This window comes from Cetorhinus maximus, chromosome 7, assembly GCF_964194155.1.
Source record: "Cetorhinus maximus chromosome 7, sCetMax3.hap1.1, whole genome shotgun sequence".
NCBI lineage: Eukaryota > Metazoa > Chordata > Chondrichthyes > Lamniformes > Cetorhinidae > Cetorhinus > Cetorhinus maximus.
The window spans coordinates 28555635-28576548 of record NC_135885.1 but is presented as its reverse complement, the minus strand read 5'-3'; the positions used below and the strand labels follow the sequence as shown (position 1 = coordinate 28576548).

Below are 20914 nucleotides of genomic sequence, written 5' to 3'. Positions count from 1 at the left end.
AAAACAATCAGAAACAGGGAAAGGATGATTTGGGGGGGAAACCAAAAAGGAAGATATGTGTTAGTTAGAAGGCAGGAGGGCAAACAAGCAGGGCAACAGCAAGTTAAAATAGATAAACAGAAATCCTGTCGAGCATAGCTTCTTCATTGCTTTCAGATTTCCAGCATCCGCAGTGTTGTGCTTTTGTGTACAAGTGTTTAATTCACTGCTACTTCCCTTCCTGGAATGCCCAATGCTCTTCTCTCTGATGGGATTTGTTTCTTTCTTACCTTGTTCATTTTCATTGCTTTTTGTTTCTCGGCTCATGTTTGCTCTCCTGCCTTCCACCCAATCACTTCTCCCCTACCCCGCCCTTTCCCTGCCCCTGTGCTCATTTAAAACCTGTTATATCTCTTTTACCAGTTCTGACAAAAGGTCATCAACCTAAACTTTAACTCAGTTTCTCTCTCTCCACATCATTTGCTACACTTCTCAATCCCATAACGGCACCTTAATCAATTCAAATGGAAGGAGTGAAATCTGCAATTGATCTGTCCTGAAAATTTATATCCATGTCCAAAAGCTAGTGCCAGTTTTAACCTGTTCCACATTACACACACAAGCTAAATTTGATCTGTCTTAAAGCTATCACATTTTGTGCCATTACCTCCATGCCTCGCGCTCGGTTTGTCAAGCAATAAACCTCTGTCAGTGCCATCATTCCACCTTGTTCCTGTCAAAATTTAAGAGTGATTTTAAAACATTTTCATACAGAAAAAGACAGGGATGTGCAAATTCTTCTCATGACAGATGCTGCAAAATACCTCCATCTTTCCAGTTAATGTAAAGCTCATCTAATTTAAGAAACTGCTTTAGTACGGTTACATTTTCTCTTAACGAAGACAAACAATTAATTCACAAAATTATTCTTCATTATATTAGTGATATCCATGATATTCACAGTAAACAGGAGCAAATATTGTTTAGTAGAGAAGCACTATAGCATACTACAATGTATTTTTCTGCTACTAGCTTGAAACGTTGTGTAACCTTAATTAGCTTTTGAAGGCTTGAGGTCAAATTGCTGCAAACAGGCAGGTCGTCTGGTAAATTAGAGGATAAATCTCTCTCAGTAGATTGGTAGTATTTATAAATCCTTGGCTCCACTCCAAGGGGTACAAGAACTAACAGGATATAACTGGGGTTCTTTTTGTTTAATGTATTACAAAGGCAAATGCTTTTTAACAAATAGAGACAGTGAAGTGTGATATTTGCGTGCCATGCACAAATCCTGTAGGCCTTAACTTGCTGTTGATTCCATTGAATTTTTGGAGGATTTGGGCAAATGAGGACAGAAAAATGCCCATGGGCACATTGCACATGTGTGGATGGGCATGTTTCAATGAAATAGCAAATTTTGTGGGATTTTTATAAAGACAGAAACACTACACATTGCAACACAATGTGGAGGGTTTTTCCCTTGTCAGGCGGGCGGGAAGCCGAGCACCGCCCGCGATCGAGGCCGGACCACAATTTCATGCTGGAGGGCCAGTTAAGGCATGCCCAGTGTGAAATGTGAGCAGCAGCACTCTGTGCTGCCTGTATGTGGGGGAGGGGCTGGGGGTGGGGGGGAGGGAGGGGGGCGAGCACGAGCTTTGCGCATGCAGGAAAAGCTCCCTGAGACACAGAGCTGCCTCAGGGAGATGAACATTTTTCAAAATAAAGATGTTAAAAATGTTATAAAACATGTTCCCTCATGTCACATGGGGCAGACTTTTCTGCCTGTCGGGCGGGTGGGCCCGACCCAATCTCCGGCGGGCGGGGAGCCGATCCCCGCCGGAGAAGCGGGCCCTGCCGCCATTTTACGTGGGCGAGCCAATTAAGGCCCACCCAGCGTGACGTCCGGCGGGAAGCGCTATGCACTTCCTGTGTGGGCGGGGGGGATTCCCCAAAAGCAAGAGTGCGCTCTTTTGCGCATGCGCACGACAGAGCGCACATCTCTCTGAGGCTAAGTGCTGCCTCAGGGAGATCGCTGGTACTTTTATAAATAATTAAAAATAGAAAAAAATAAATTCCCTAACATGTCCCCCTCCTGTAACAATGTCACGTGAGATGGGACATATTCATAATTTACATAATAACTTTATTACAATTTTTAAAACCCTGCATGAAACCTCATCCCGCTGGTGGATGAGATTTCATGTTTTATCTCTTTCCTGCCCACCAACCTGAAGGTTGGACGGGCAGGTCCTTTAATTATTTAATTGATCCTTTCAATGGCCTCAATTGGCCATTGACAGGTTGGCGGGCCCGCAGCTGATTTTGCTGTGCCTCTGCCTTCCTGAAAATTTAAATGTGGCGGGGTGACGTCGGGGGCTCCGCCCGACATCATCCCGCGTCATTTTACGCGTCGGCGAGCGGACCCTGCCCCCTGCTCACCGATGGCCAAATTCTGCCCATGAGCACGGACATGTTATAAATGAAATTTTAAAATTTTAATTTTATTTTTATTTGCTGTTGGAAACCTCATCCCGCCCGTGGATGAGATTTCCAAAAAATGCAAAGGCCGCTTGGCCTTTTCGCCTGCCCGCCAACCGTATGGTTGGACAGGTGGCAAAAAGTTTCTTTGAATAACTTTTTTAATGGCCTTAATAGGCCTTTTAATTGTCGGCAAGCGTGCTGCCAACTCCTGTGCACGCCCACCAACCGAAATATCGTGCAAGTGCAGGATGACATTGGGACGCTTGCCCGTGTCACTGCATGTTATTTTACGCTCGGTCGGGTTGGGTGCACGCCTGCTGACAATTCTCCCCAATGTGTTATTTTGTACATCTCTCTCTGCTGGCTAGAAAGTCTAATTGATGTTAATTAAACGCTGAGTAAATTAGTATGCAGGGTCAGTTATCAGCCTGGAGACATTGTGGTTGCAGTATTTTCAATTGCCTGATAGTTTGTCTATATGTCCCAAATGCCTGCCTTTATCTCTTTATACTATTTCCAAGAGTGGAGCACAGAAGTGTGCTTTAAACATCTGAACTGCAGTGCACCCTATGAACTATGAAGGTCAGAAATTGTCTGCATTAGTAAAAAGTTTTAAAATACAACTTATAATTTCTTATATTTTGTTATGAAACTATCTACGAGATATTTCAGGACATTTTTGTGCAGTTGTTGTAACACAATGCTACCCAGAAACAAGTATGGCTACACTGACATGTATTTACTTTATTTAAAAAATGCCTGACTCATTGCTCACGAAATATGTGTAAATATACATCAAGCACGTATATTTACTTAAAATTCCCATCACGGTTCAGTAAGCAAGGAAGTACAGCACCCACAATGATCACAAAAATACTCTCAGACTCTGTTTTCCTTCTTACTAGTTTACCAACAAACTCTTTAGCTTCTTCTTTGGTTTAGTGTCAATCTTAGCTTGAGTTCTCTCCTTGGGGTGTTACATGACATCTTTATAAAGGTGCTTTACAAGTGTAAGTTGTTGTTGTAACATACTGGTGCCGAGTGTATAATTGTGAACTCCTAAATTTTTTTCATGTCCAAACATTCAATGCTTTAATTTGACATTCAGGAATTACTGTACAGAATATTTATCACAGGGGCGCGATAAAGCAACTAAGGAGCATTATTTACCTCTACTGGCACTTGCAACATTCCTGCTAGCTGCTTAGCCAATTGCATGTGGTAATGTGTTCCGGATCCGTGTGTTTCTCTGGTGACTGGATTAGCTATGCCCATGCTCAGCAAATAGGACTTGAAACGAATAGTCTGTGCAACAGGGAACACATGTCTTTTCATTTCACAGCACATAAAAAATGCATCATTTTTGCACTGATGGCTCATATCACATGACTGCATGAAATCAGAAGTACAAGTGGATAAAACTCTAATATAACGTTTTTAAAAGTATACATTTTTGGAAAAAAATGTGTCTATGGGGACCAGCTGACAAACAGTTGAAAACTGAGCTAGTAAACTACAGGTAATGAGTACAGCTCATCAACTTGCCATTTATGCCAGCCTACAATTATTAGTGGAGCAATTCTCAGACAGCTGGATTTTGACTATGAAATAGCGTATTTAATTTTTAGCCAGAGACCTGATAATCATGAAATTCAAACAAAACAAACTCTATCACTTTGCAAAGATGAAGTTCACCTGCTCTCCAGGATGGCTGCTGTTTGTGGAGATCAGCAAAGCAGGGTTGAATAGTAAAGTGTGAGAATAGGTGAGCATACCTTTGATGGTAATGCAAAAAATCCTGCTCAAAAACTGGATGGGTGACACGGAGCCCATTAAAGGGTAAATTACACATGATATGTGGAAGAAGCAGCCTAATGGGCCAACTGCTTTTCTTGCCTATTTTGTCAATGAAGGAACCTATTTTACTTAAAAATATACATTAAAAGGAAATATTTCTAGTGATTGTATCCACCTGCAATTTTTATTTTCCTGAAAGTATCATTGATTTAAGTGAGAAAAATGGCTGGAACTCTAAGAATGTTCATTCACCAATCTATTTTTAAGGCTTAAATCTCAAACCAGCACTTAACAATTAACAGCCTGTCAGTTTCTCAGACCCCTTCTCCTTTTGTTGTCCTGTGGTTTTTTTTAAGAGTCCATTTCCCCATGATTGTTTGAAGCCCTGCACCTTAAATGGTTAAGCCATCCCACCCAGCTCCCTCATCACCCCCACCCCCCTCCCCTTCCTGCTCCAATGCTCTAGGAAGTAGAGTGAAAAGAAAACTGTTGCAGGACAAAAGAAAAAGAGGAAAACGAAAATTGAGAGAGAGAAGGATAAAACAAAGGAAGGGGAGATAAAAGTAAAGGAAGGGGAGATAAAAGTAAGGGAAGGAAGAAAAGTAAATGTGGAAAAAGATGAACATTAGGGAGATAAAAAGAAAGTGAAAGGGAAGAGACGGGGAGAAACCAAAGATGGAAAATATGAAGGAGTATGAATCAGAGATGGCAGGGGAGAGAGGCGCGGCGGGGGTGGGGGTGTAGTTAACTGTGAAGAACTAGACAGAAACAAAAGGGGAGGAGGAAAGAGGAAAAATAGAAAGAGAATAGCAACAGAGATAAAAGTGAAGGAGGAGAAAGGTTTTCTTTTTGCAGGTTTACCACTACCAATAGCTAAAGAAGTATCAAGATTATGTTTTTGGTAGCATCCAATGCAGAAAGGTTTGCGAAACACTAAATCAAATAGTTTTGTTCAAATTTGTTAAGAATACCAATTTGCTTCAAGCGGTTTTAAGTGAAAATTTGTGAGCAAGCACAGTTTCCCTATGATTACTTTGTTAATGACTGTGCTTACAAGTCCAGCTGAAAGTGGGAGCATGAAACCTGGTTCTGGGTCCCTGTGATTCAATGCTAGGTTTTCCTTTCTGCCCTGATAGTCTTGCCTCAACTTACGCCCCAGTACATCCTCATTAAGATGTGGATGTTATCAAAAAGCAATTGAATCTTATTCACTGCTTCAAATTCCATACTGCCATCTTGCATATCGAAAAGAAGTGATAAGGTTAAGTCAATGAGATCCAAGAAAGATAGGCAGGGAAATATATGTAGTATTCCAACAAGGGGGAAAGGGAGGGCAACCAAAGCCAGGGCTCCTTGGATGATGAAGGAAATGGAGAATATGATGCATCATAACGCTTTTTTCTTTTGTTTCATGTCAGGTTAATTCTTCAAGTGAGAAACAGGCCAAATGCAATAAGTTGAGGGGGTGGGTGGGGAGGAGTGAAGAGGGTAAAAAAAACTGCCAAAGAGAGAATATGAAAATAGAATGGCAGCTAATATAAAGGGGAACCCAACCATCTTCTACTGGCATGGAAATATAATCTGGGTAGTAAGCTTAGGGCACAGGGCAAGGCTAGAATATTTAATGAGTAGCTCGTATTGGTGTAAGAAAGAAGGTGCTGACAAAATATTGGTAGAAGCAGAGATGGAGGTAATGGAAGGGGAGAAAACTGATAGATAGGATGTACTGGAAAAGGCTAGCTGTGCTTAGAGTAGATAAATTGCCTGATCAAAATGGGGGAGGGCTTGTCATAATCTTCCACACTTCCCTAGATATAGGGGAGGTGCCAGATGATTGGAAAGTGGCAAATGTGACAGCCTTGTTCAAAATAGGGTGTAAGGACACGCCCAGTCACTATAGGCCAGTCAGTTTAATGTCAGTGGTGGAAAGGGTTTTAAAAACAATAATCAAGGAAAGAATTAACAGGCACTTGGAGAGATTTAAGTTAATTGAGAAGTGCCAGCACAGATGTGTAAAAGGCAAATCCTATTTGACTAAGCTAACTGAACTTTCTGATGAACTAACAGAGAAGGTGATGAAGGGAATGAGGTGTATGTTGACGATATGGATTTTAAGAAAGCATTTGACAAAGCACCATATAAAAAGGTGGCTAACAAAATTGAGGCTCATGGAATAGGAGGGGTCAGTACAAAGGCCATTTTTTTTTTTAAATAAAAAATACTTGGATATTGGAATACAGTGAAATTTCAAAATTTATTGATGATACCAAACTTGGAAGTGTGGCAAACAGTGAGGATGAAATTAACTGCAACATGACAACAGGCTAGCTGAATGGACTGACAAATGGCAGAAAGAATTTAATACAGAGAAGTGTGAGGTGATATATTTTGGTAGAAGGGATAGGGACATTATGGCATAATTCTAAAAGGTGTGCAGGGACAGAGGGACCTAGGGGTTCATGTGCATAGATTTTTGAAGGTGGTATGAGATAGTAGTTAACAAAGCAGATGGGACCTCGTGCTTCATAAGTAAAGGTATTGGGTACAAAAGCAGGGAGTTACGCTAAACCCTTAAAAGCTCTGGTTAAGCCATAACTAGAATATTGCATCCAATTCTAGTCACCACACTTTAGCAAGGATGTGAGGCTCCATGAGAGGGTATGGTGGAGATTTATCAGAATGATTCCAGGGTTGGGGGAATTTTAAATACTAAGTTAAGTTGGAGAGCTGGGATTGTTCTCCTTGGAGCAAAGGAGATTGGGGGAAGGTTTGTTAGAAGTGTGAAAAACTGTGACAGGTTTGGATAAAATAGATAAAAAAAAAGCTGCTCTCATTTGTTGATGGTACAGGACTGGGGACACAGATTTAAAGTTCTGGGCAAGAGATAAGGGGGAGGTGGTGGTGATATCAGGAAATGAGGGGAAGGACTTTTTTTTTTTAAACACTAGCCACACCTGGAACTTGATGCCTACCAGGGTGGTGGAAGAAGAGACAATCAATGATTTCACTAGGAAATTGGAGGGGCACTTGAGGGAAATAAACTTGCAGGACCAGGAGCATAGAGTGAAGAAATGGGACTAACCAGATTGTTCTACAGAGAGCCAGCATAGACTTGATGGAGTGAATAGCCTCTTTCTGTGCCATTATGACTATGACATTGAACAAAACAGAAATACAAAACTACATTTCTCTCAAAAGTTAAAGTCAGGTCTTGTTCTAGCAAATTTGAGGACACTGTTAAAGTTCTTATGCTCGTTGAGACCAGTTCAAATATGATTAACACATTATTATGGAATCAAAGGATAAAACACATGATAAACAGAGATTGATGATAAAAGCTGACTTCCCTTAGAGAGGAATATAGTTCTACCTTCTTATTCCATGCGTAACAACCTTTTTTTGCTTACAACTTTGTTGACCAAGTAGATTATATCACCAAAAGAAGCACTTGCGATGATTTCTTGGCTGGGCTATTAGACTGGTAATTTAAGCAAAGTTTTTCTCATGTTTCACTCAATCATGTCTAACACACAATATTTGATCCTGGATTTGAGACTAACGCTTTAGAACAGTGCTGAAGTAATGCTGCATTGTTAAGGGTGTTGCCCTCCAGGTGAGATGTGAACCAAAGTCCTATTTTCTTGTTCCAGTTGTTTGCGTGAGCATTAATGAATGACCCCATGGCACTTAAAGAGTAGGGAGGATTCCCCGGTGCCTTAGCCAACAGCACACAAAATATATTAAATTGGCACTGTTTACACTGCTGTTTGTGGGATCTTTCTGTGTACAATATGGTTTCCATATCTGTCTACATAACAGTGGTTGGCTGTTAAGAGACTTATGATATTCTTGAGCAACATGACAGATGCTATCAAAGTATTCTTTATTTCTTTGAAGTCAACTAAAATCCTAAAAGTTTGTTAGGCATATTTCTTACCTCATCTTCAGAAATATCACCTTGCTTGTCTTTGATTTTATTTGCTATTAATTTTGACAAATCAACCATCTCTTTGGCCTAAAGAAAAACAGATTACTTAGACCACTCTGAATACATTCATCAGAAAAAAAACACTTCAGAAGAATTTAAAATAGTAACCACCATGAATGAGCAGTGACGTGAATTGTACTAGATGATCACTTAGCTTTATTACTGACCATTAACAAGCTTTCCTTTCAAACTAGCCATCAACAATTACTAGTGTGGACTGCTGTGATCCACATCCAAGCTACGTCTTTAAATAAGGAGAATGTGCAGTCTCATTATAATTGCTTCTACTGATATCCTCTTTTTTGGTTCTTGACAGGTTTTTGTTTAAGGTTTTCTTTTGCCCCCTCAAACACATACCAGTTGCAGCTAAGTGAGTGAGTGAGTGGACAACCACAAAACCTTAGGAATGCAGTTCGCAGGAGCTATCCGACAGTTGCCCATGTGCAACTATCCGTGACTTATTTTGCTCCATCTGCTCCACCCCCTCAAACAGTATAAAATCCATCACATTTCTACTTCTCTTTTGCTCTAAAGAGGAGTCATATGGACTCGAAACGTTAGATGCTGCCAGACCTGCTGGGTTTTTCCAGAATTTTCTGTTTTTATTTCAGATTTCCAGCAACTGCAATATCTTGCTTTTATCACTCCAAATGTTCTTGTCCTCTGTGGGGAGGTCCTTAGGCTCAACAGGACCACCATGACCCCATTATAACTGGGTGAACTCAAACTGAACTGGACTGGACTGAGTCATATAAATATTGTGGCCACAAAAGCAAGTCAGAGGTTGGGAATTCTGCAGCGAGCAACTCAACTCCTGACTCCCCAAAGCCTGTCCACCATCTACACGACAGAAGTCAGGAGTGCGATGGAATAATCTCCACTTGCCTGGATGAGTGCAGCTCCAACAACACTCAAGAAGCTCAACACCATCCAGGACAAAACAGCCCTCTCAATTGACACCCCATCCACAAACATTCACTCTGTCTAACACCAACGCACAGTGGCAGCAGTGTGTACCACCTACATGACACACTGCAGCAACTCACCAAAGCTCCTTAGACAGCACCTTCCAAACGCGCAACCTCTAGGACAAGAGCAGCAAATGTATGGGAGCACCGCCATTTGCAAGTTCCCCTCTAAACCACAGACCATCTTGGCCTCGAACCACATCGCCGTTCCTTCAGTTGCTGAGTCAAAATCCTGGAACTCCCTTCCCAACAGCACTGTGGGAGTACTAAACCACATGGACTGCGGTGGTTCAAGGAGGCAGCTCGCCACCATCTTTTCCAGGGCAATTAGGGATGGGCAATAAATGCTTGCCTCGCCAGTGACTCCTTTATCACATGAATGAATTAAAAAGCAGATAAGGCAAACTTAGGACCCCAATTTTTATGGCACAATACCTAGGTGATGCTGCCACCTATTAATTTTTCCTTATGCTTTTAAGTCTTTACATTGCGTTAGAATTTTTAAAAAAATTTGGGCTGAGCAAGAACACATATACATAAAAAGAATCAAAGCAGCAGCCAGGAGACTGCAGTGATAATGGGCCTTGATGAAGATAATTTCCAGGTGGTGGCAAGTGACCGTCTCTGCCTGCTCCTCAGCTAAGAGTTGCAAGAACTTTTTAAATTCGTTGCTGAGATGTCAGCGTTGCTGAAAAGGCCAGCATTTATTGCCCATGCCCAATTGCCCTTGAGAAGATGGTGGTGAACCATCTTCTTGAACCACTGAAGTCCATGTCATATAGGTACGCCCACAGTGCTGTTAGAGAAGGAGTTCCAGGTTTTGACACAACGACAGTGAAGGAACGTCGATATATTTCCAAGTTAAGGCACTGTGTAATTTGGAAGGAAACTTTCAGGTGGTGGTGTTTCCATGTGTCTGTTCTCTTTGTTCTTCTGGGTGTCAGAGTTCGAGGGTTTGGAAAGTGCTGTCATTGGAACCTTGGTGAGCTGCTCCAGTGCATCTTGTAAATGGAACACACTACTGCCACCGTGCGTTAGTGCTGGAGGCAGTTAACATGGCGGATGAGCCGCTGATCAAGAAAGCTGCTTTGCCTTGCATGGTGTCAAGTTTCATGAGTGACTTAGAGATATAAAAACATTTACTAGTATTTGTTTACAAAGGTTTCTGCTTTTCAACAAGATACAGTAAGTCCCCTTTTAACATTGCCCCATTTAATGTTGTTTTGCTTTAATGTTGGTAAGTTAATGGGACCTGTAAACTTGTTGAGTGTTGAAGGATTCGTTTTAACATAGCTTCTCACGTGACCTGATTGGTGCCATTTTTGACCGGCCTACCCCACTCTCTAACTCTTGCGGCTGCTCCCCATGCCCAACCTGCGATCTCTCCCCGTGCCTGAGCCTCCAACTTGCACCCTCTTCCCCTCCCTGACCCTCCAGCTTACAGCCTCTTCCCCTCCCCAAACTCCAGCTTGCGGCCACTCCTCATGCCTGACCCGCCGACTTGCAGCCCCTTCCCCTCTCTAACCTCTCCCTGTGCCTGACCTCCAACTTGCAGCCTCTCCCCCATGCCCAACCCACCCTCTCTCCAAACCTCCTGCTCCCTGGCTTGCCCTCTCACTGGTACCCTCTCCTGACCTGCGTTCCTGTTCAAGATCCAGACACGATCTGATGCTGGAGCTCTGGGGGTTGTGAAAGTGAGAGTCCCGAAGGTGCAGGAGTGCCAAGCTGGGACTGTTCTAATCCAAGTTTTTTTTTTAAACTGGCTGTCGAAGCTGCTCCTCCTGCCTCGCTGCTCAGCTTCAGAGGTCTTGCACATAGTGCGGGTTGAGGAGAAGGAAGCGTCGAGCAGGAGCATTTAAAAAAAATACATGGATTATAACAGCCCCAGCTCAGCACTCCTGCACCATTGGAACTCTCAGTTTCACAACTCCGGAGTTCTGGCTTTGACTTGGATCTGGATCTTGAAGGGGATCTCAGGTTCAGGAGAGGAAAGAGGTGAGAGGGTGAGAGGAGGCTTGTGAGAGGCTGGGTTGGGCACAGTGGGAGGCCGCAAATCGGAGTTGGGGAGGGGCCACAAGGAGGGGAAGGATCTGCAGCAACCAGGAAGATCAGGGAGTGGGAAGTTCAGAAAGCTGGATTGGCAGCAAGCTGGAGGTACTGTAGGTAGAAAGTTACTTTTTTCTTTTATATTTTTAAATCTATTTTATTTTATAAGTTATTTCATTTATCAATGTAGGAATTTAACATGGTAAAGTTTTTCAAGTTACAGGGTATAATGTTTTAATTCTTTTTTCTGACAAGGTCCTACAGAAGCTAACTCCAGTTTCAATATTAATCCGATGGGAACCTATGTTCCACTTAAAGTCGTGACTTTCAAGAACGCAACCACAACTTTAAGTGAGGACTTAATGTAGTCACTTCAGTACGTGTCAAAATTATGTCATGCTTCCCCAGAGGTACAATAATAATTTTTATGTTTGTTCATGAGATGTGGGCGACACTGGCTAAGCCAGCATTTATTGTCCATCCCTAATTGCCTTTGAGAAGGTGGTGGTGAGCTGCCTTCTTGAACTGCTGCAGTCCATGTGGTGTAGGTACACCCACAGTGTTGTTAGGAAGGGAGTTCCAGGATTTTAACCCAGCGACAGTGAAGGAACAGCAATATATTTCCAAGTCAGGATGGTGTGAGGCTTGGAGATGAACTTGCCGGTGGTGATGTTCCCATATTGCCCTTGTCTTTCTAGATGGCAGCGGTCATGGGTTTGGAAGGTGCTGTCTGAGGAGTCATGGTGCTATTTATTTGTGCATGGTATCCAATATCAATTAATGTACACTTTGCTTTCATTTATCACTCATCAGCTTATTTCTCAAAGTCAAATGCCAGTTGTTTTCAGGTAATGTACAATCTCATTATAAAATGATTAGGATTGTTGGATAAGGAAGCTTACCTTTTTCATTAGTTTACTGAGGTCTTCAAAAGCCTGGAAATCAAAGACGAAAAATTAGCTTTGCAGTTACAATTCTGCTTACAGCAATCATGATCATAAAAACATTTGACTATTTGAAACATGTACTGAAGTGACTATCCTGTTGAAAAGCAGAAACTTCCCTAAACAAATACAAATAAATGTTTCTAAATCTCTATTTTGTCGTGATCAATTGCACAAAACTTAAAAGGCTTATGGCAATTAAGACACTGATATAGGGCTAATAGAATGTTTAACCAGGTAGCCAAAACAAGTCAGAGGAAGTAGTGATCAAAATGTAGTGCTCAAGTCAAACCACACCTTGAGTAATGTTAGCAGTTCTGGTTACTGAGAAACAATGGAGGCACTTAAATGCTTGACACTGCAGAGAAAAGCCTCGAGGCTGAACCCAGCATTAAGGGTCTGTGTTATAAACAAAGGCAGAAAAGATGGGCTTTTCAGGTGGATAAAAGGCATCCTAGCAGTGATTATGTAGAAATTATGAGTCACATTAAAGATCTTTCTGAGGTCAACAACTCCTCGAGTGAAGTCTTAAACCTTCAGAGGCGGAGGCACTAATAACTGAGCCAGCCACATGTGCCAAAAGGCACCACCTCTGACAGTCCCTTAATACTGCACTGGACAGTCAGATAGATTTTTTGTTTCGGAAGTGGGATTTGAACTCTCAACCTTCTGACTCGGAGGTAGGAGTGCTACCAGCTGAGCCACAGCTGGCAATGCCACAACATAGTGCTATAGGAATCGAGCAGGTAAATGGGGCCTCGGTTTAACGCCACATCTGAAAGTCAGCACCTCCAACAGTGCAGTGCTCCTTCAGCATCGAGTTTTGTGCTCAAGTCCTGGAGGGTGACTTGAACTCAAAATCTTGTGAGTACCATCAACTCAGCCACCATGCGCGACTGAACAGCCACCCTAGCCAGTACAGGAGTAAATGCCCTGCTAGATGTTCATTTGGATAAATAGTGGAAGTAGGGCAATGAGGCAGAGGTTTAAACTAATTAAAAGGTAACCTTTTCATTGATATAAGGAGGTTCTTCACATTGAGTGATCAATACTTGAAATGGATATTTGGGCAGACTGATGGAACCAAATACCTTTGAATCAATTAAGAAACAATTGAATGTGATAACAGGGGAAAATGTAGGGTTATTCTGGATGGGTTAATTAAAATGGGCCAAATGGCCTTCCTCATTTGACAGTATTGTGTGCTCATGTGCGTAAGGCAGCATTGCAGGAAAGTATTTAGTGAAATCTGGATGCAAGGCACCTGCTTACCAACCTCATTAAATGAAAATGGTAAGACGTTGGGACTAAAACTACTGCTGACATGCTTGATATTTGCATATTTTGAAAATTAATGGTATGCAAGTGCAAAAAAACCTAAATTATAAAACATCAAGACAGTCACCGATAAATCAATTAGGGAATTCAAAAGAAACTTTTTTACCAGAGAATGGCGAAAATGTGGTTTGAAATTGAGACAAATAGTAGAGTTGGATTTAGGGGGTAGTTAGTACATGAGGGAAAAGGCAATAGAGGATTATGCTGATAGAGTTGGATCAGGAAGCATGGGAGGAGGCTAGTGGAATATTATCGTTTATTGTGAGGGGAATTGATTACAAAAGTAGGGAGGTTATGCTTCAGTTGTACAGGGCATTGGTGAGACCACATCTGAAATATTGTGTATAGTACTGATCTCATTAAGGAAAGATGTAAATGCATTAGCAGTTCAGAGAAGGTTTACTAAACTAATACATGGAACGGGTGGGTTGCCTTATGAGGAAAGGTTGGACAGGTTAGGCTTGTAGCCACTGGAATTTAGAAGCGTAAGAGGTGACTTAATTGAAACCTTTAAGATCCTGAGGGGCCTTGACAGGGTAGATGTGGAGAGGATGTTTCCTCTTGTGGGAGAATCTAGAACAAGGGGTCACTGTTTAAAAATAAGGGGTCACTCATTTAAGACAGATGAGGAGAATTTTTCTCTCAGAGGGTTGAGAGTCTTTGGAACTCTCGTTCTCAAAAGGTGGCGGAAGCAGAGTCTTTGAATGTTTTTAAAGCAGAGCTAGATGGATTCTTGATTAACAAGGGGTGAAAGGTTATCGGGGTAGGCAGGAAGGTGGGGTTAAGGTTACAATCAGATCAGCCATCATCTTATTGAATGGTGGAGCAGGCTCGAGGGGCCTAGTGGCCTGTTTCTTGCTGTACATTCCATGTAAATTTTATGTCATTCAATGTAAGGCAGCATAATCACATGGTAAATAATTCAGAATTAAAGGAAAAATATTGACATTTTGACATATTACATCGTGAAATGCTTTCCATAAATGTATTCTCGTTCTACATTTAACACCTAGCAAGAAAAAACAAAGCATAAGCACAATATTTGGACGGGAAATGTGTCTTTCATTATGCTTCCTCAACAGGAAGAACAACTTACAATTGTTTGGTCCATAGTAGCTCCAACTAATATTCACAATTATATTACAAAAATAAACATAAAGCACCTTCAAATTAGAGGGAAGTTTGGCACTGATGAAATATAAATTTTGCAAGTGTGAAGTTTTTGAATAGAACAACTAATAGCAACCGTATTAACAAACACCAGATCCCATTTGGAATCGGGGAAAAAGCCATTTACATCGTTCCACAATAACAAGGAGCTTGTACTAATAGGTTTTAGATGGAATTCTCCACAAAGTATCATTGCTTCTATTACTGCCACATGGGAAGCTTTGCATCCAATGAAGTACTTTATGATGTATAGTAATTGTAGTAATTTAGGGAAATGCAGCAGCCAATTTGTATACAGCAAGCTCCTGCAAACAGTAATGAGATAAACGACCAGATAATCTGTTTTAGTGATATTAGTTCAGGGATACATGTTGGCCAAAAAACTGAAACCGCTCTGCTTCAAATAATGTCATGGGGTCTTTTACCAAGAGGGCAGACAGGACCTAGGTTAAGTATGTCATCTGAAAATCAGCAACTCTGACAGTTGCTCCTTCAGTATTGCACCGAAATGCCAGCTTTGACTCTGTGCTCAAGTCTCTAGAGTGGATATTTAAACCCACAACCAACTGACTCAGAGGTGAGAGTGCTACCACTGACACCGTAAGAAAATTAGTCTTGTGGTTTATGCTGGACTGCTTCATTTGGTTTCACTATCTATGAATGCTAATCCTAAAATATTTTGGCTGTACTATTGAAATACAGGTTATTCTCACCCATGATTGCTGAAGAAAGCCCATAGGGTGCAATCACATTGAAAGCAAGGAAAATCAGTGGAGGTGATTTCAACAGCTGGTTGCCCATTTGTGTCAGGTAGTGAATGGCCTAAAAGGAACTATTGATATCCACCCAAGGAAAGGCCCATAAGATTTGGACATAGAGGAGAAAGAGTTCACCTGGATCCACAAAAATATTGTGGGTATGCTCGATACTCCAACTATGGAATCAGCTCCTTCCACCCAGGTCCACACTGTCAACAAGATTCATAGAATAGTTACTGCACAGGGGGAGGCCTTTCAGTCTGTAGTTTCCATGCTGGCTCTCTGCAAGAGCAGTTCAGTCAGTCCACTCCTCCCATCCTTTCTCTGTAGCCTTCCAATGTTTCTTCAAGTGCTTATCCAATCCCTTTCAAAAGCTACGACTGAATATGCCTCCACCATACTCTCAGGCAGCATATTTCAGATCTTAATCACTCGTTGTGTAAGAGGGTTTTTCCTCGTGTCACCGCTGGTTCTTTTGTTTAAATCAATGACTTCTGGTCCTCGAACATTCCACCATTGGGAACATTTTCTCCCTGTCTTTACTCCTCGTGATTTTGAACACCTTTATCAAATCTCCTCTCAACCTCCTCTTCTCAGAGGATAATAGCCTAATTTTCTCCAGTTTATCCACCTAACTGAAGTCCCACATCCCTGGAACCATTCTCGTATATCTTTCCGGCACTCTCTCGAAAGTTTTCATATCCAACCTAAAGTGCAGTGCCCAGAATTGGACACAATGCTGTAACAGATGCCAAACCAATGTATATTAAACGTTCATCAAAACTTTCTTGCTTTTGCTTATTTATTTCTATTTATAAAGCCCAAGATTCCTAATGCTTTTTAGATCACATTCTCAACATGTCCTGTCACCTTCAATGATTTGTGCAAATATATGCCCAGGTCCCTCTGTTTCTGCATCCCTTTTAGAATTGTATCTCTGTCATGGTTCAACTGGTAGTAGTCTCACCTTACTCTTGTTAAAAGATTGTAGGTTCAAATCCCACTCCAGGACTTCAATTCAAAAATCAATGCTGCACACCAAGTGCAGTACTGAGGAAGTGCCACACTTTCAGACGTGGCATCTTTCAGATGAGACATTAAACTGAGGCTCTGCCTGCTCTCTCAGGTGGATACAAAGTATGGAAGAGCAGGGGAATTATCTCCAGTGTCAACCGGAATCACTAAAAACAGACTGTCTGGTCATTATCACACTGCTGTTTGTGGGGTCTTGCAGTGCACCACCTGGCTGCCACGTTTCCAACATTACAACAGTTGCTACACTTGAAAAATGCTTCATTGACTGTAAAGCACTTTGGGACATATGGCAGTTGTGAAATGCACTATATATTTTATATGCCTCTCCTCATTATTCCCACCAAAACATTTCACTGCACACTTCCCTGCACTAAATTTCATCTGCCTCATGTCTGCCTATTCCACCAGTCTGTCTATGTCCTCTTGAAGTCTAGCATTACCCTTCTCAGGTTTGACGATACTCCCAAGTTTTGTATCATCTGAAAATTTGAAATTGCCCTATACATTCAAGTCTAGGTCATTAATATATATCAAGAAAAGCAGCAGGCCTAGTACCAACCCCGTGCGAACCCCACTACATACCTTCCTCCAGTCCAATAAAGCAACTGTTCGCCACTACTCTGTTTCCTCTCACTCAGCTAAATTCACATCCATGCTGCCACTATCTCTTTTATTCCATGGGCTTCAACTTTGCTGGCAAACTATAATATGGCACTTGATCAGATACCTTTTGGAAGTCCACATACACCACATCAACCCTATTACTCTCATCAAACCTCTCTGTCATCTCATGTGGTTTAGTATGGGAATGAATTGATTTCCTGTTCCCCACACCAGCTGCAGCTGCCTCCCTGACCTTTCAACAGTTTTGAGCAAAAGTGAAAAAATCTAAACCCCATGCACTCCCCAACCCCACGATACTGGCTAGCAAAAGATCATCTTCTCCAATTGTTAGGTAATGTTGCATCTCTCATTTTATAAATTAATGTACATTTTGAAACTTGCACATCAGTAGGTATTGCCTGGAAGTCTGTTTTGGACTGCAGGAAATTATACACTGAACTAAGTGTGAGATGATAGAAGCCTCATTTTTGACATGTCACATAAGTGATTGCATGGATTTGTGAAATAAACACTCCAATCTCTGTGGTACTAATGGTATCAGGAGTCTATTTTTCATGAATTACAATGTTGGAGGTTAGAAGCACAGAAAAAAAGTGTCTTTTTCCCCACTGTCCTTTGAACAGGGCCCATAATCACCAACACAATGTGCAAAGGTTAACGGGGGGCACGAGCACCTCTTGCAGGTTTCAGGTGTTGCTTCAGTGTTCTCCTGAAGTCTCAGGTGAAAATGTCGCAAGGTGATATTACTGAAGTATCAAAGTAAAGCATAGTTGAATCTAAAACTTCCTGGGTTAATTACTATATGTTCGTTAGTCTTAGGTCACCTCCCTCACAGTTGGATTCAGTAACCCACTCTAGCCAGTTTCTGAAGTGCTCAGCAGCCATCAGTACAGAACCAACCACAAGTGCTGAGGGCACTCGGTAGAGCACATACCTCTACCACACTGTGTTACCTGAACATTATCACAATTATGCAGCTCTTCCTTGATGCTTTTCCCTAGCTGCAACTACAAAGCTGAAACAAGATATCTTTTTATGAAGAGGTTCCATCCCACTGACAAGCTTTCAGTTAGGCCAACCCACATCCAACAACCTGCTCTGGAAACTCTGTGCACATTTTGACAGCTGCGACAAATCACAGCAGCTGAGACAATCCACAGCATTCTAAAACAATCAACAACATTCTAACTAAAACAACCCACAACATTCTAAAAGTCAATTCACCCAATCTCCCACTGTTAACGGATCTTTTAGAAAAATTCCAGTGTCCAGATCCTGATCTGCATCTTCGCTAAAAGCTGATTAGTTCTTCCTTGGCCCTACCCTAACTGTGTATAAAGTTTCATTGAAATCCATTAGTTTTTGAGATATAGTTTACAGGCAAGCAGACTAAAAAACAGGGGCGAAAAAATTACCTCCGCCCACCTTCCGTGTCGGAGATGATAATACCGTTCCGCATTCAGAGAAATCAAAAGAAAGCCAAAATGACATCATTTAGAATTCTTTGTGAACAGTTTTTGTTAAAAGTAAAATTTTGTTAAAATAAAATATAAAAACAAAATAAACTTTCCAACTATAGCTTAGTTAGAAATAAAAATACTGCAAATTCACTTGAACATGGTTGGCTTCTGAATCAGCTATTGCGCAGTCCACTTGTGGCTCAACACCAAATGTGGAGTATTCGCCCTTCTAACTGTTGTAGCTTTGGAGAAGCTATGCAGCCTCACTGTAGTTGATCTTACCCGCAAGTAAAAGAATAAAATTATACCTCAAATTTCCCATTTCTGAAATGCTAACTTCTTATCCTCAGCTTCGAGTTCAAGATCTAGGGTTCAGCTTAGCTACAAAATCTATTAGTATCTCCTATTTCTGACAGAGTAAGCCTTGTTGGAATATTTTTCAAATGTAAATTTCAATGTAACAAAATGTATAATGGAGCTCAGCTGAAGTAATCAATCAAAAGGGGGCCGGTCGAATTATGAGAAGCTGGGGTTCAAAATTACTGTCCTGTTTACCTGAAAGTTTGGCATGTGGTTGCCTTAGAAGGGATAAGAACACTAACTTGTTGAATTGAGACCAAGTACAGTATGTAGTCAACATCTTGGACAGTAGGGGGAAAATTTGTACAAACAGATTTAATTTTAGAATCAGCATTCCAAAACAAATGGTAACTTAGCAGGGTGATGGACCTGCAAAGTCCGACTGTGTTTCAATGTGCTTTTGCATAATAAAATGCAGACGGCATCAAATACACGGTGCTTCTGCCACTGGCTACATGTGGAAACATAACCTCTCCGCCGCACCTTATTCTGAGAGGAAGGGAGTCCTGTTTTCTCCTAGGCCTTGCGACCTCCTGACAAATTCAACAGTCAGTACCAAATGGAAAAAATTGTTGCAGAGAGGCTTGTAAAGCACAGCCCTGCTGTAAAATGCACAGCAATGTAAAAGCACCTGTAATTCCTTGTACTGCAGACAAAATGCAACTGGAGGTTCTAGGCAACCTGCCTTTTGGGAATTCCTCAGACCTATTCTAGCAGTGCGAGTAAGCAATCAAATCTTTTAAATATCTGACTGTATTTACTGAAAGCAATGTAAAGCTTCATCTTATAAACTGCGAGGTACAAATTATAATTATGTATAGAAGTCATATTCTGAGAACCAAGTGCTCCTGGCTATTTATACTGAAAAATAATCAGTATCTAGTATTTCTATATTACATGATATTTTAAAATATATACTCATGGTCATGAGCCATAAGGTCATCCTTATTTGTAAGGGGTGTGGCTAAACATGCCCAATTCTGAATCCAAATTGCGCTCTCAAGTGTACACATTATGATCTAAAATAATGCGAATGAAAATACTAAAATTTCTTCCAGATGATAAGCTGAAAGGCCCTGTGGAAAGTTCCAGGACTTAAAAAAAAACATGCAGTAGAATAATCTACTTAGCGTTGTTTCTCCAATGGTGGAATTGTTCAGAGAAACTCTGGGAACAAAAGGGAATGGGCACACACCTAACAGGAACTTCCTGTGATAAACAGAATTGAACTGCAGGATTCTTATCAGGGACAAACAGCTCTGACAGGAAACCTCTACTAGAACCTGGGGTCTCTAAATATGACATAATTCATCCGTAAAATCAAAGTCGTTTGTCATAGCCAAAGGACTTGAAAAGAAATTCTAAAAACAGTATTTTTTTGCAGTGGAGTTTTGTGTGTTTTTTTTTGAGGAGGGCAGAAGGAGAAATTGTGCTTTAACCCAATATATAGTGAAATGTGTCAATTCATTTTGCTGAATACAATGTCATCGTTTCAGCAGTGTATGAATTATACACGCCCCTAAAACAAGAAATGAGTTTACAAGACTTTAAAAGCGAAATATTTCCAGTGAGAGGATTAAACCAAATTTTGTTTTATTCAAATTAAGTCACAGAGCTATGGGATTCAGTTTTTAATATGCGAAATGTATGGTCTGCATTATAATCGGACTTCTTTTCTGCTGGTTTATGTAACTCAAGAATTGAATAGTAAGAGTTACCTGACTCTTCAATCATAACAATAAGAACACATGTTACATTACCAGTGCACGGTCAATACATTAAAAAAAATAAAATATAAAACTGTAGAAATCTGCTACAAAGCAATTATTTTTCTGTAAGGCATAGAATTAGGTCCTACTGTAAAGGTTTCTATAATTTCCTTCAACACATTGTAAAGATTTTGACAATTCTGATAATAGAAAAGAAAACTGGAATCCTCTCTTCAGCAAGTCCCATTTTTCTTTGG

General features: G+C 41.1%; 1 protein-coding gene across 1 annotated transcript in view; it reads right to left on the bottom strand.

Moving 5' to 3' along the window:
- Positions 1–20914, bottom strand: part of vps36 (vacuolar protein sorting 36 homolog) — a 47838-nt gene that overhangs the window by 7988 nt on the left and 18936 nt on the right. Inside the window, exons 7-10 of the mRNA XM_078545254.1 lie at positions 12162–12194; positions 8195–8272; positions 3631–3765; positions 647–712 (exon numbers count right to left, since the gene is read on the bottom strand). Coding sequence (XP_078401380.1) covers positions 647–712; positions 3631–3765; positions 8195–8272; positions 12162–12194 — 312 coding nt within the window. The remainder of the gene's footprint in view (positions 1–646; positions 713–3630; positions 3766–8194; positions 8273–12161; positions 12195–20914) is intronic.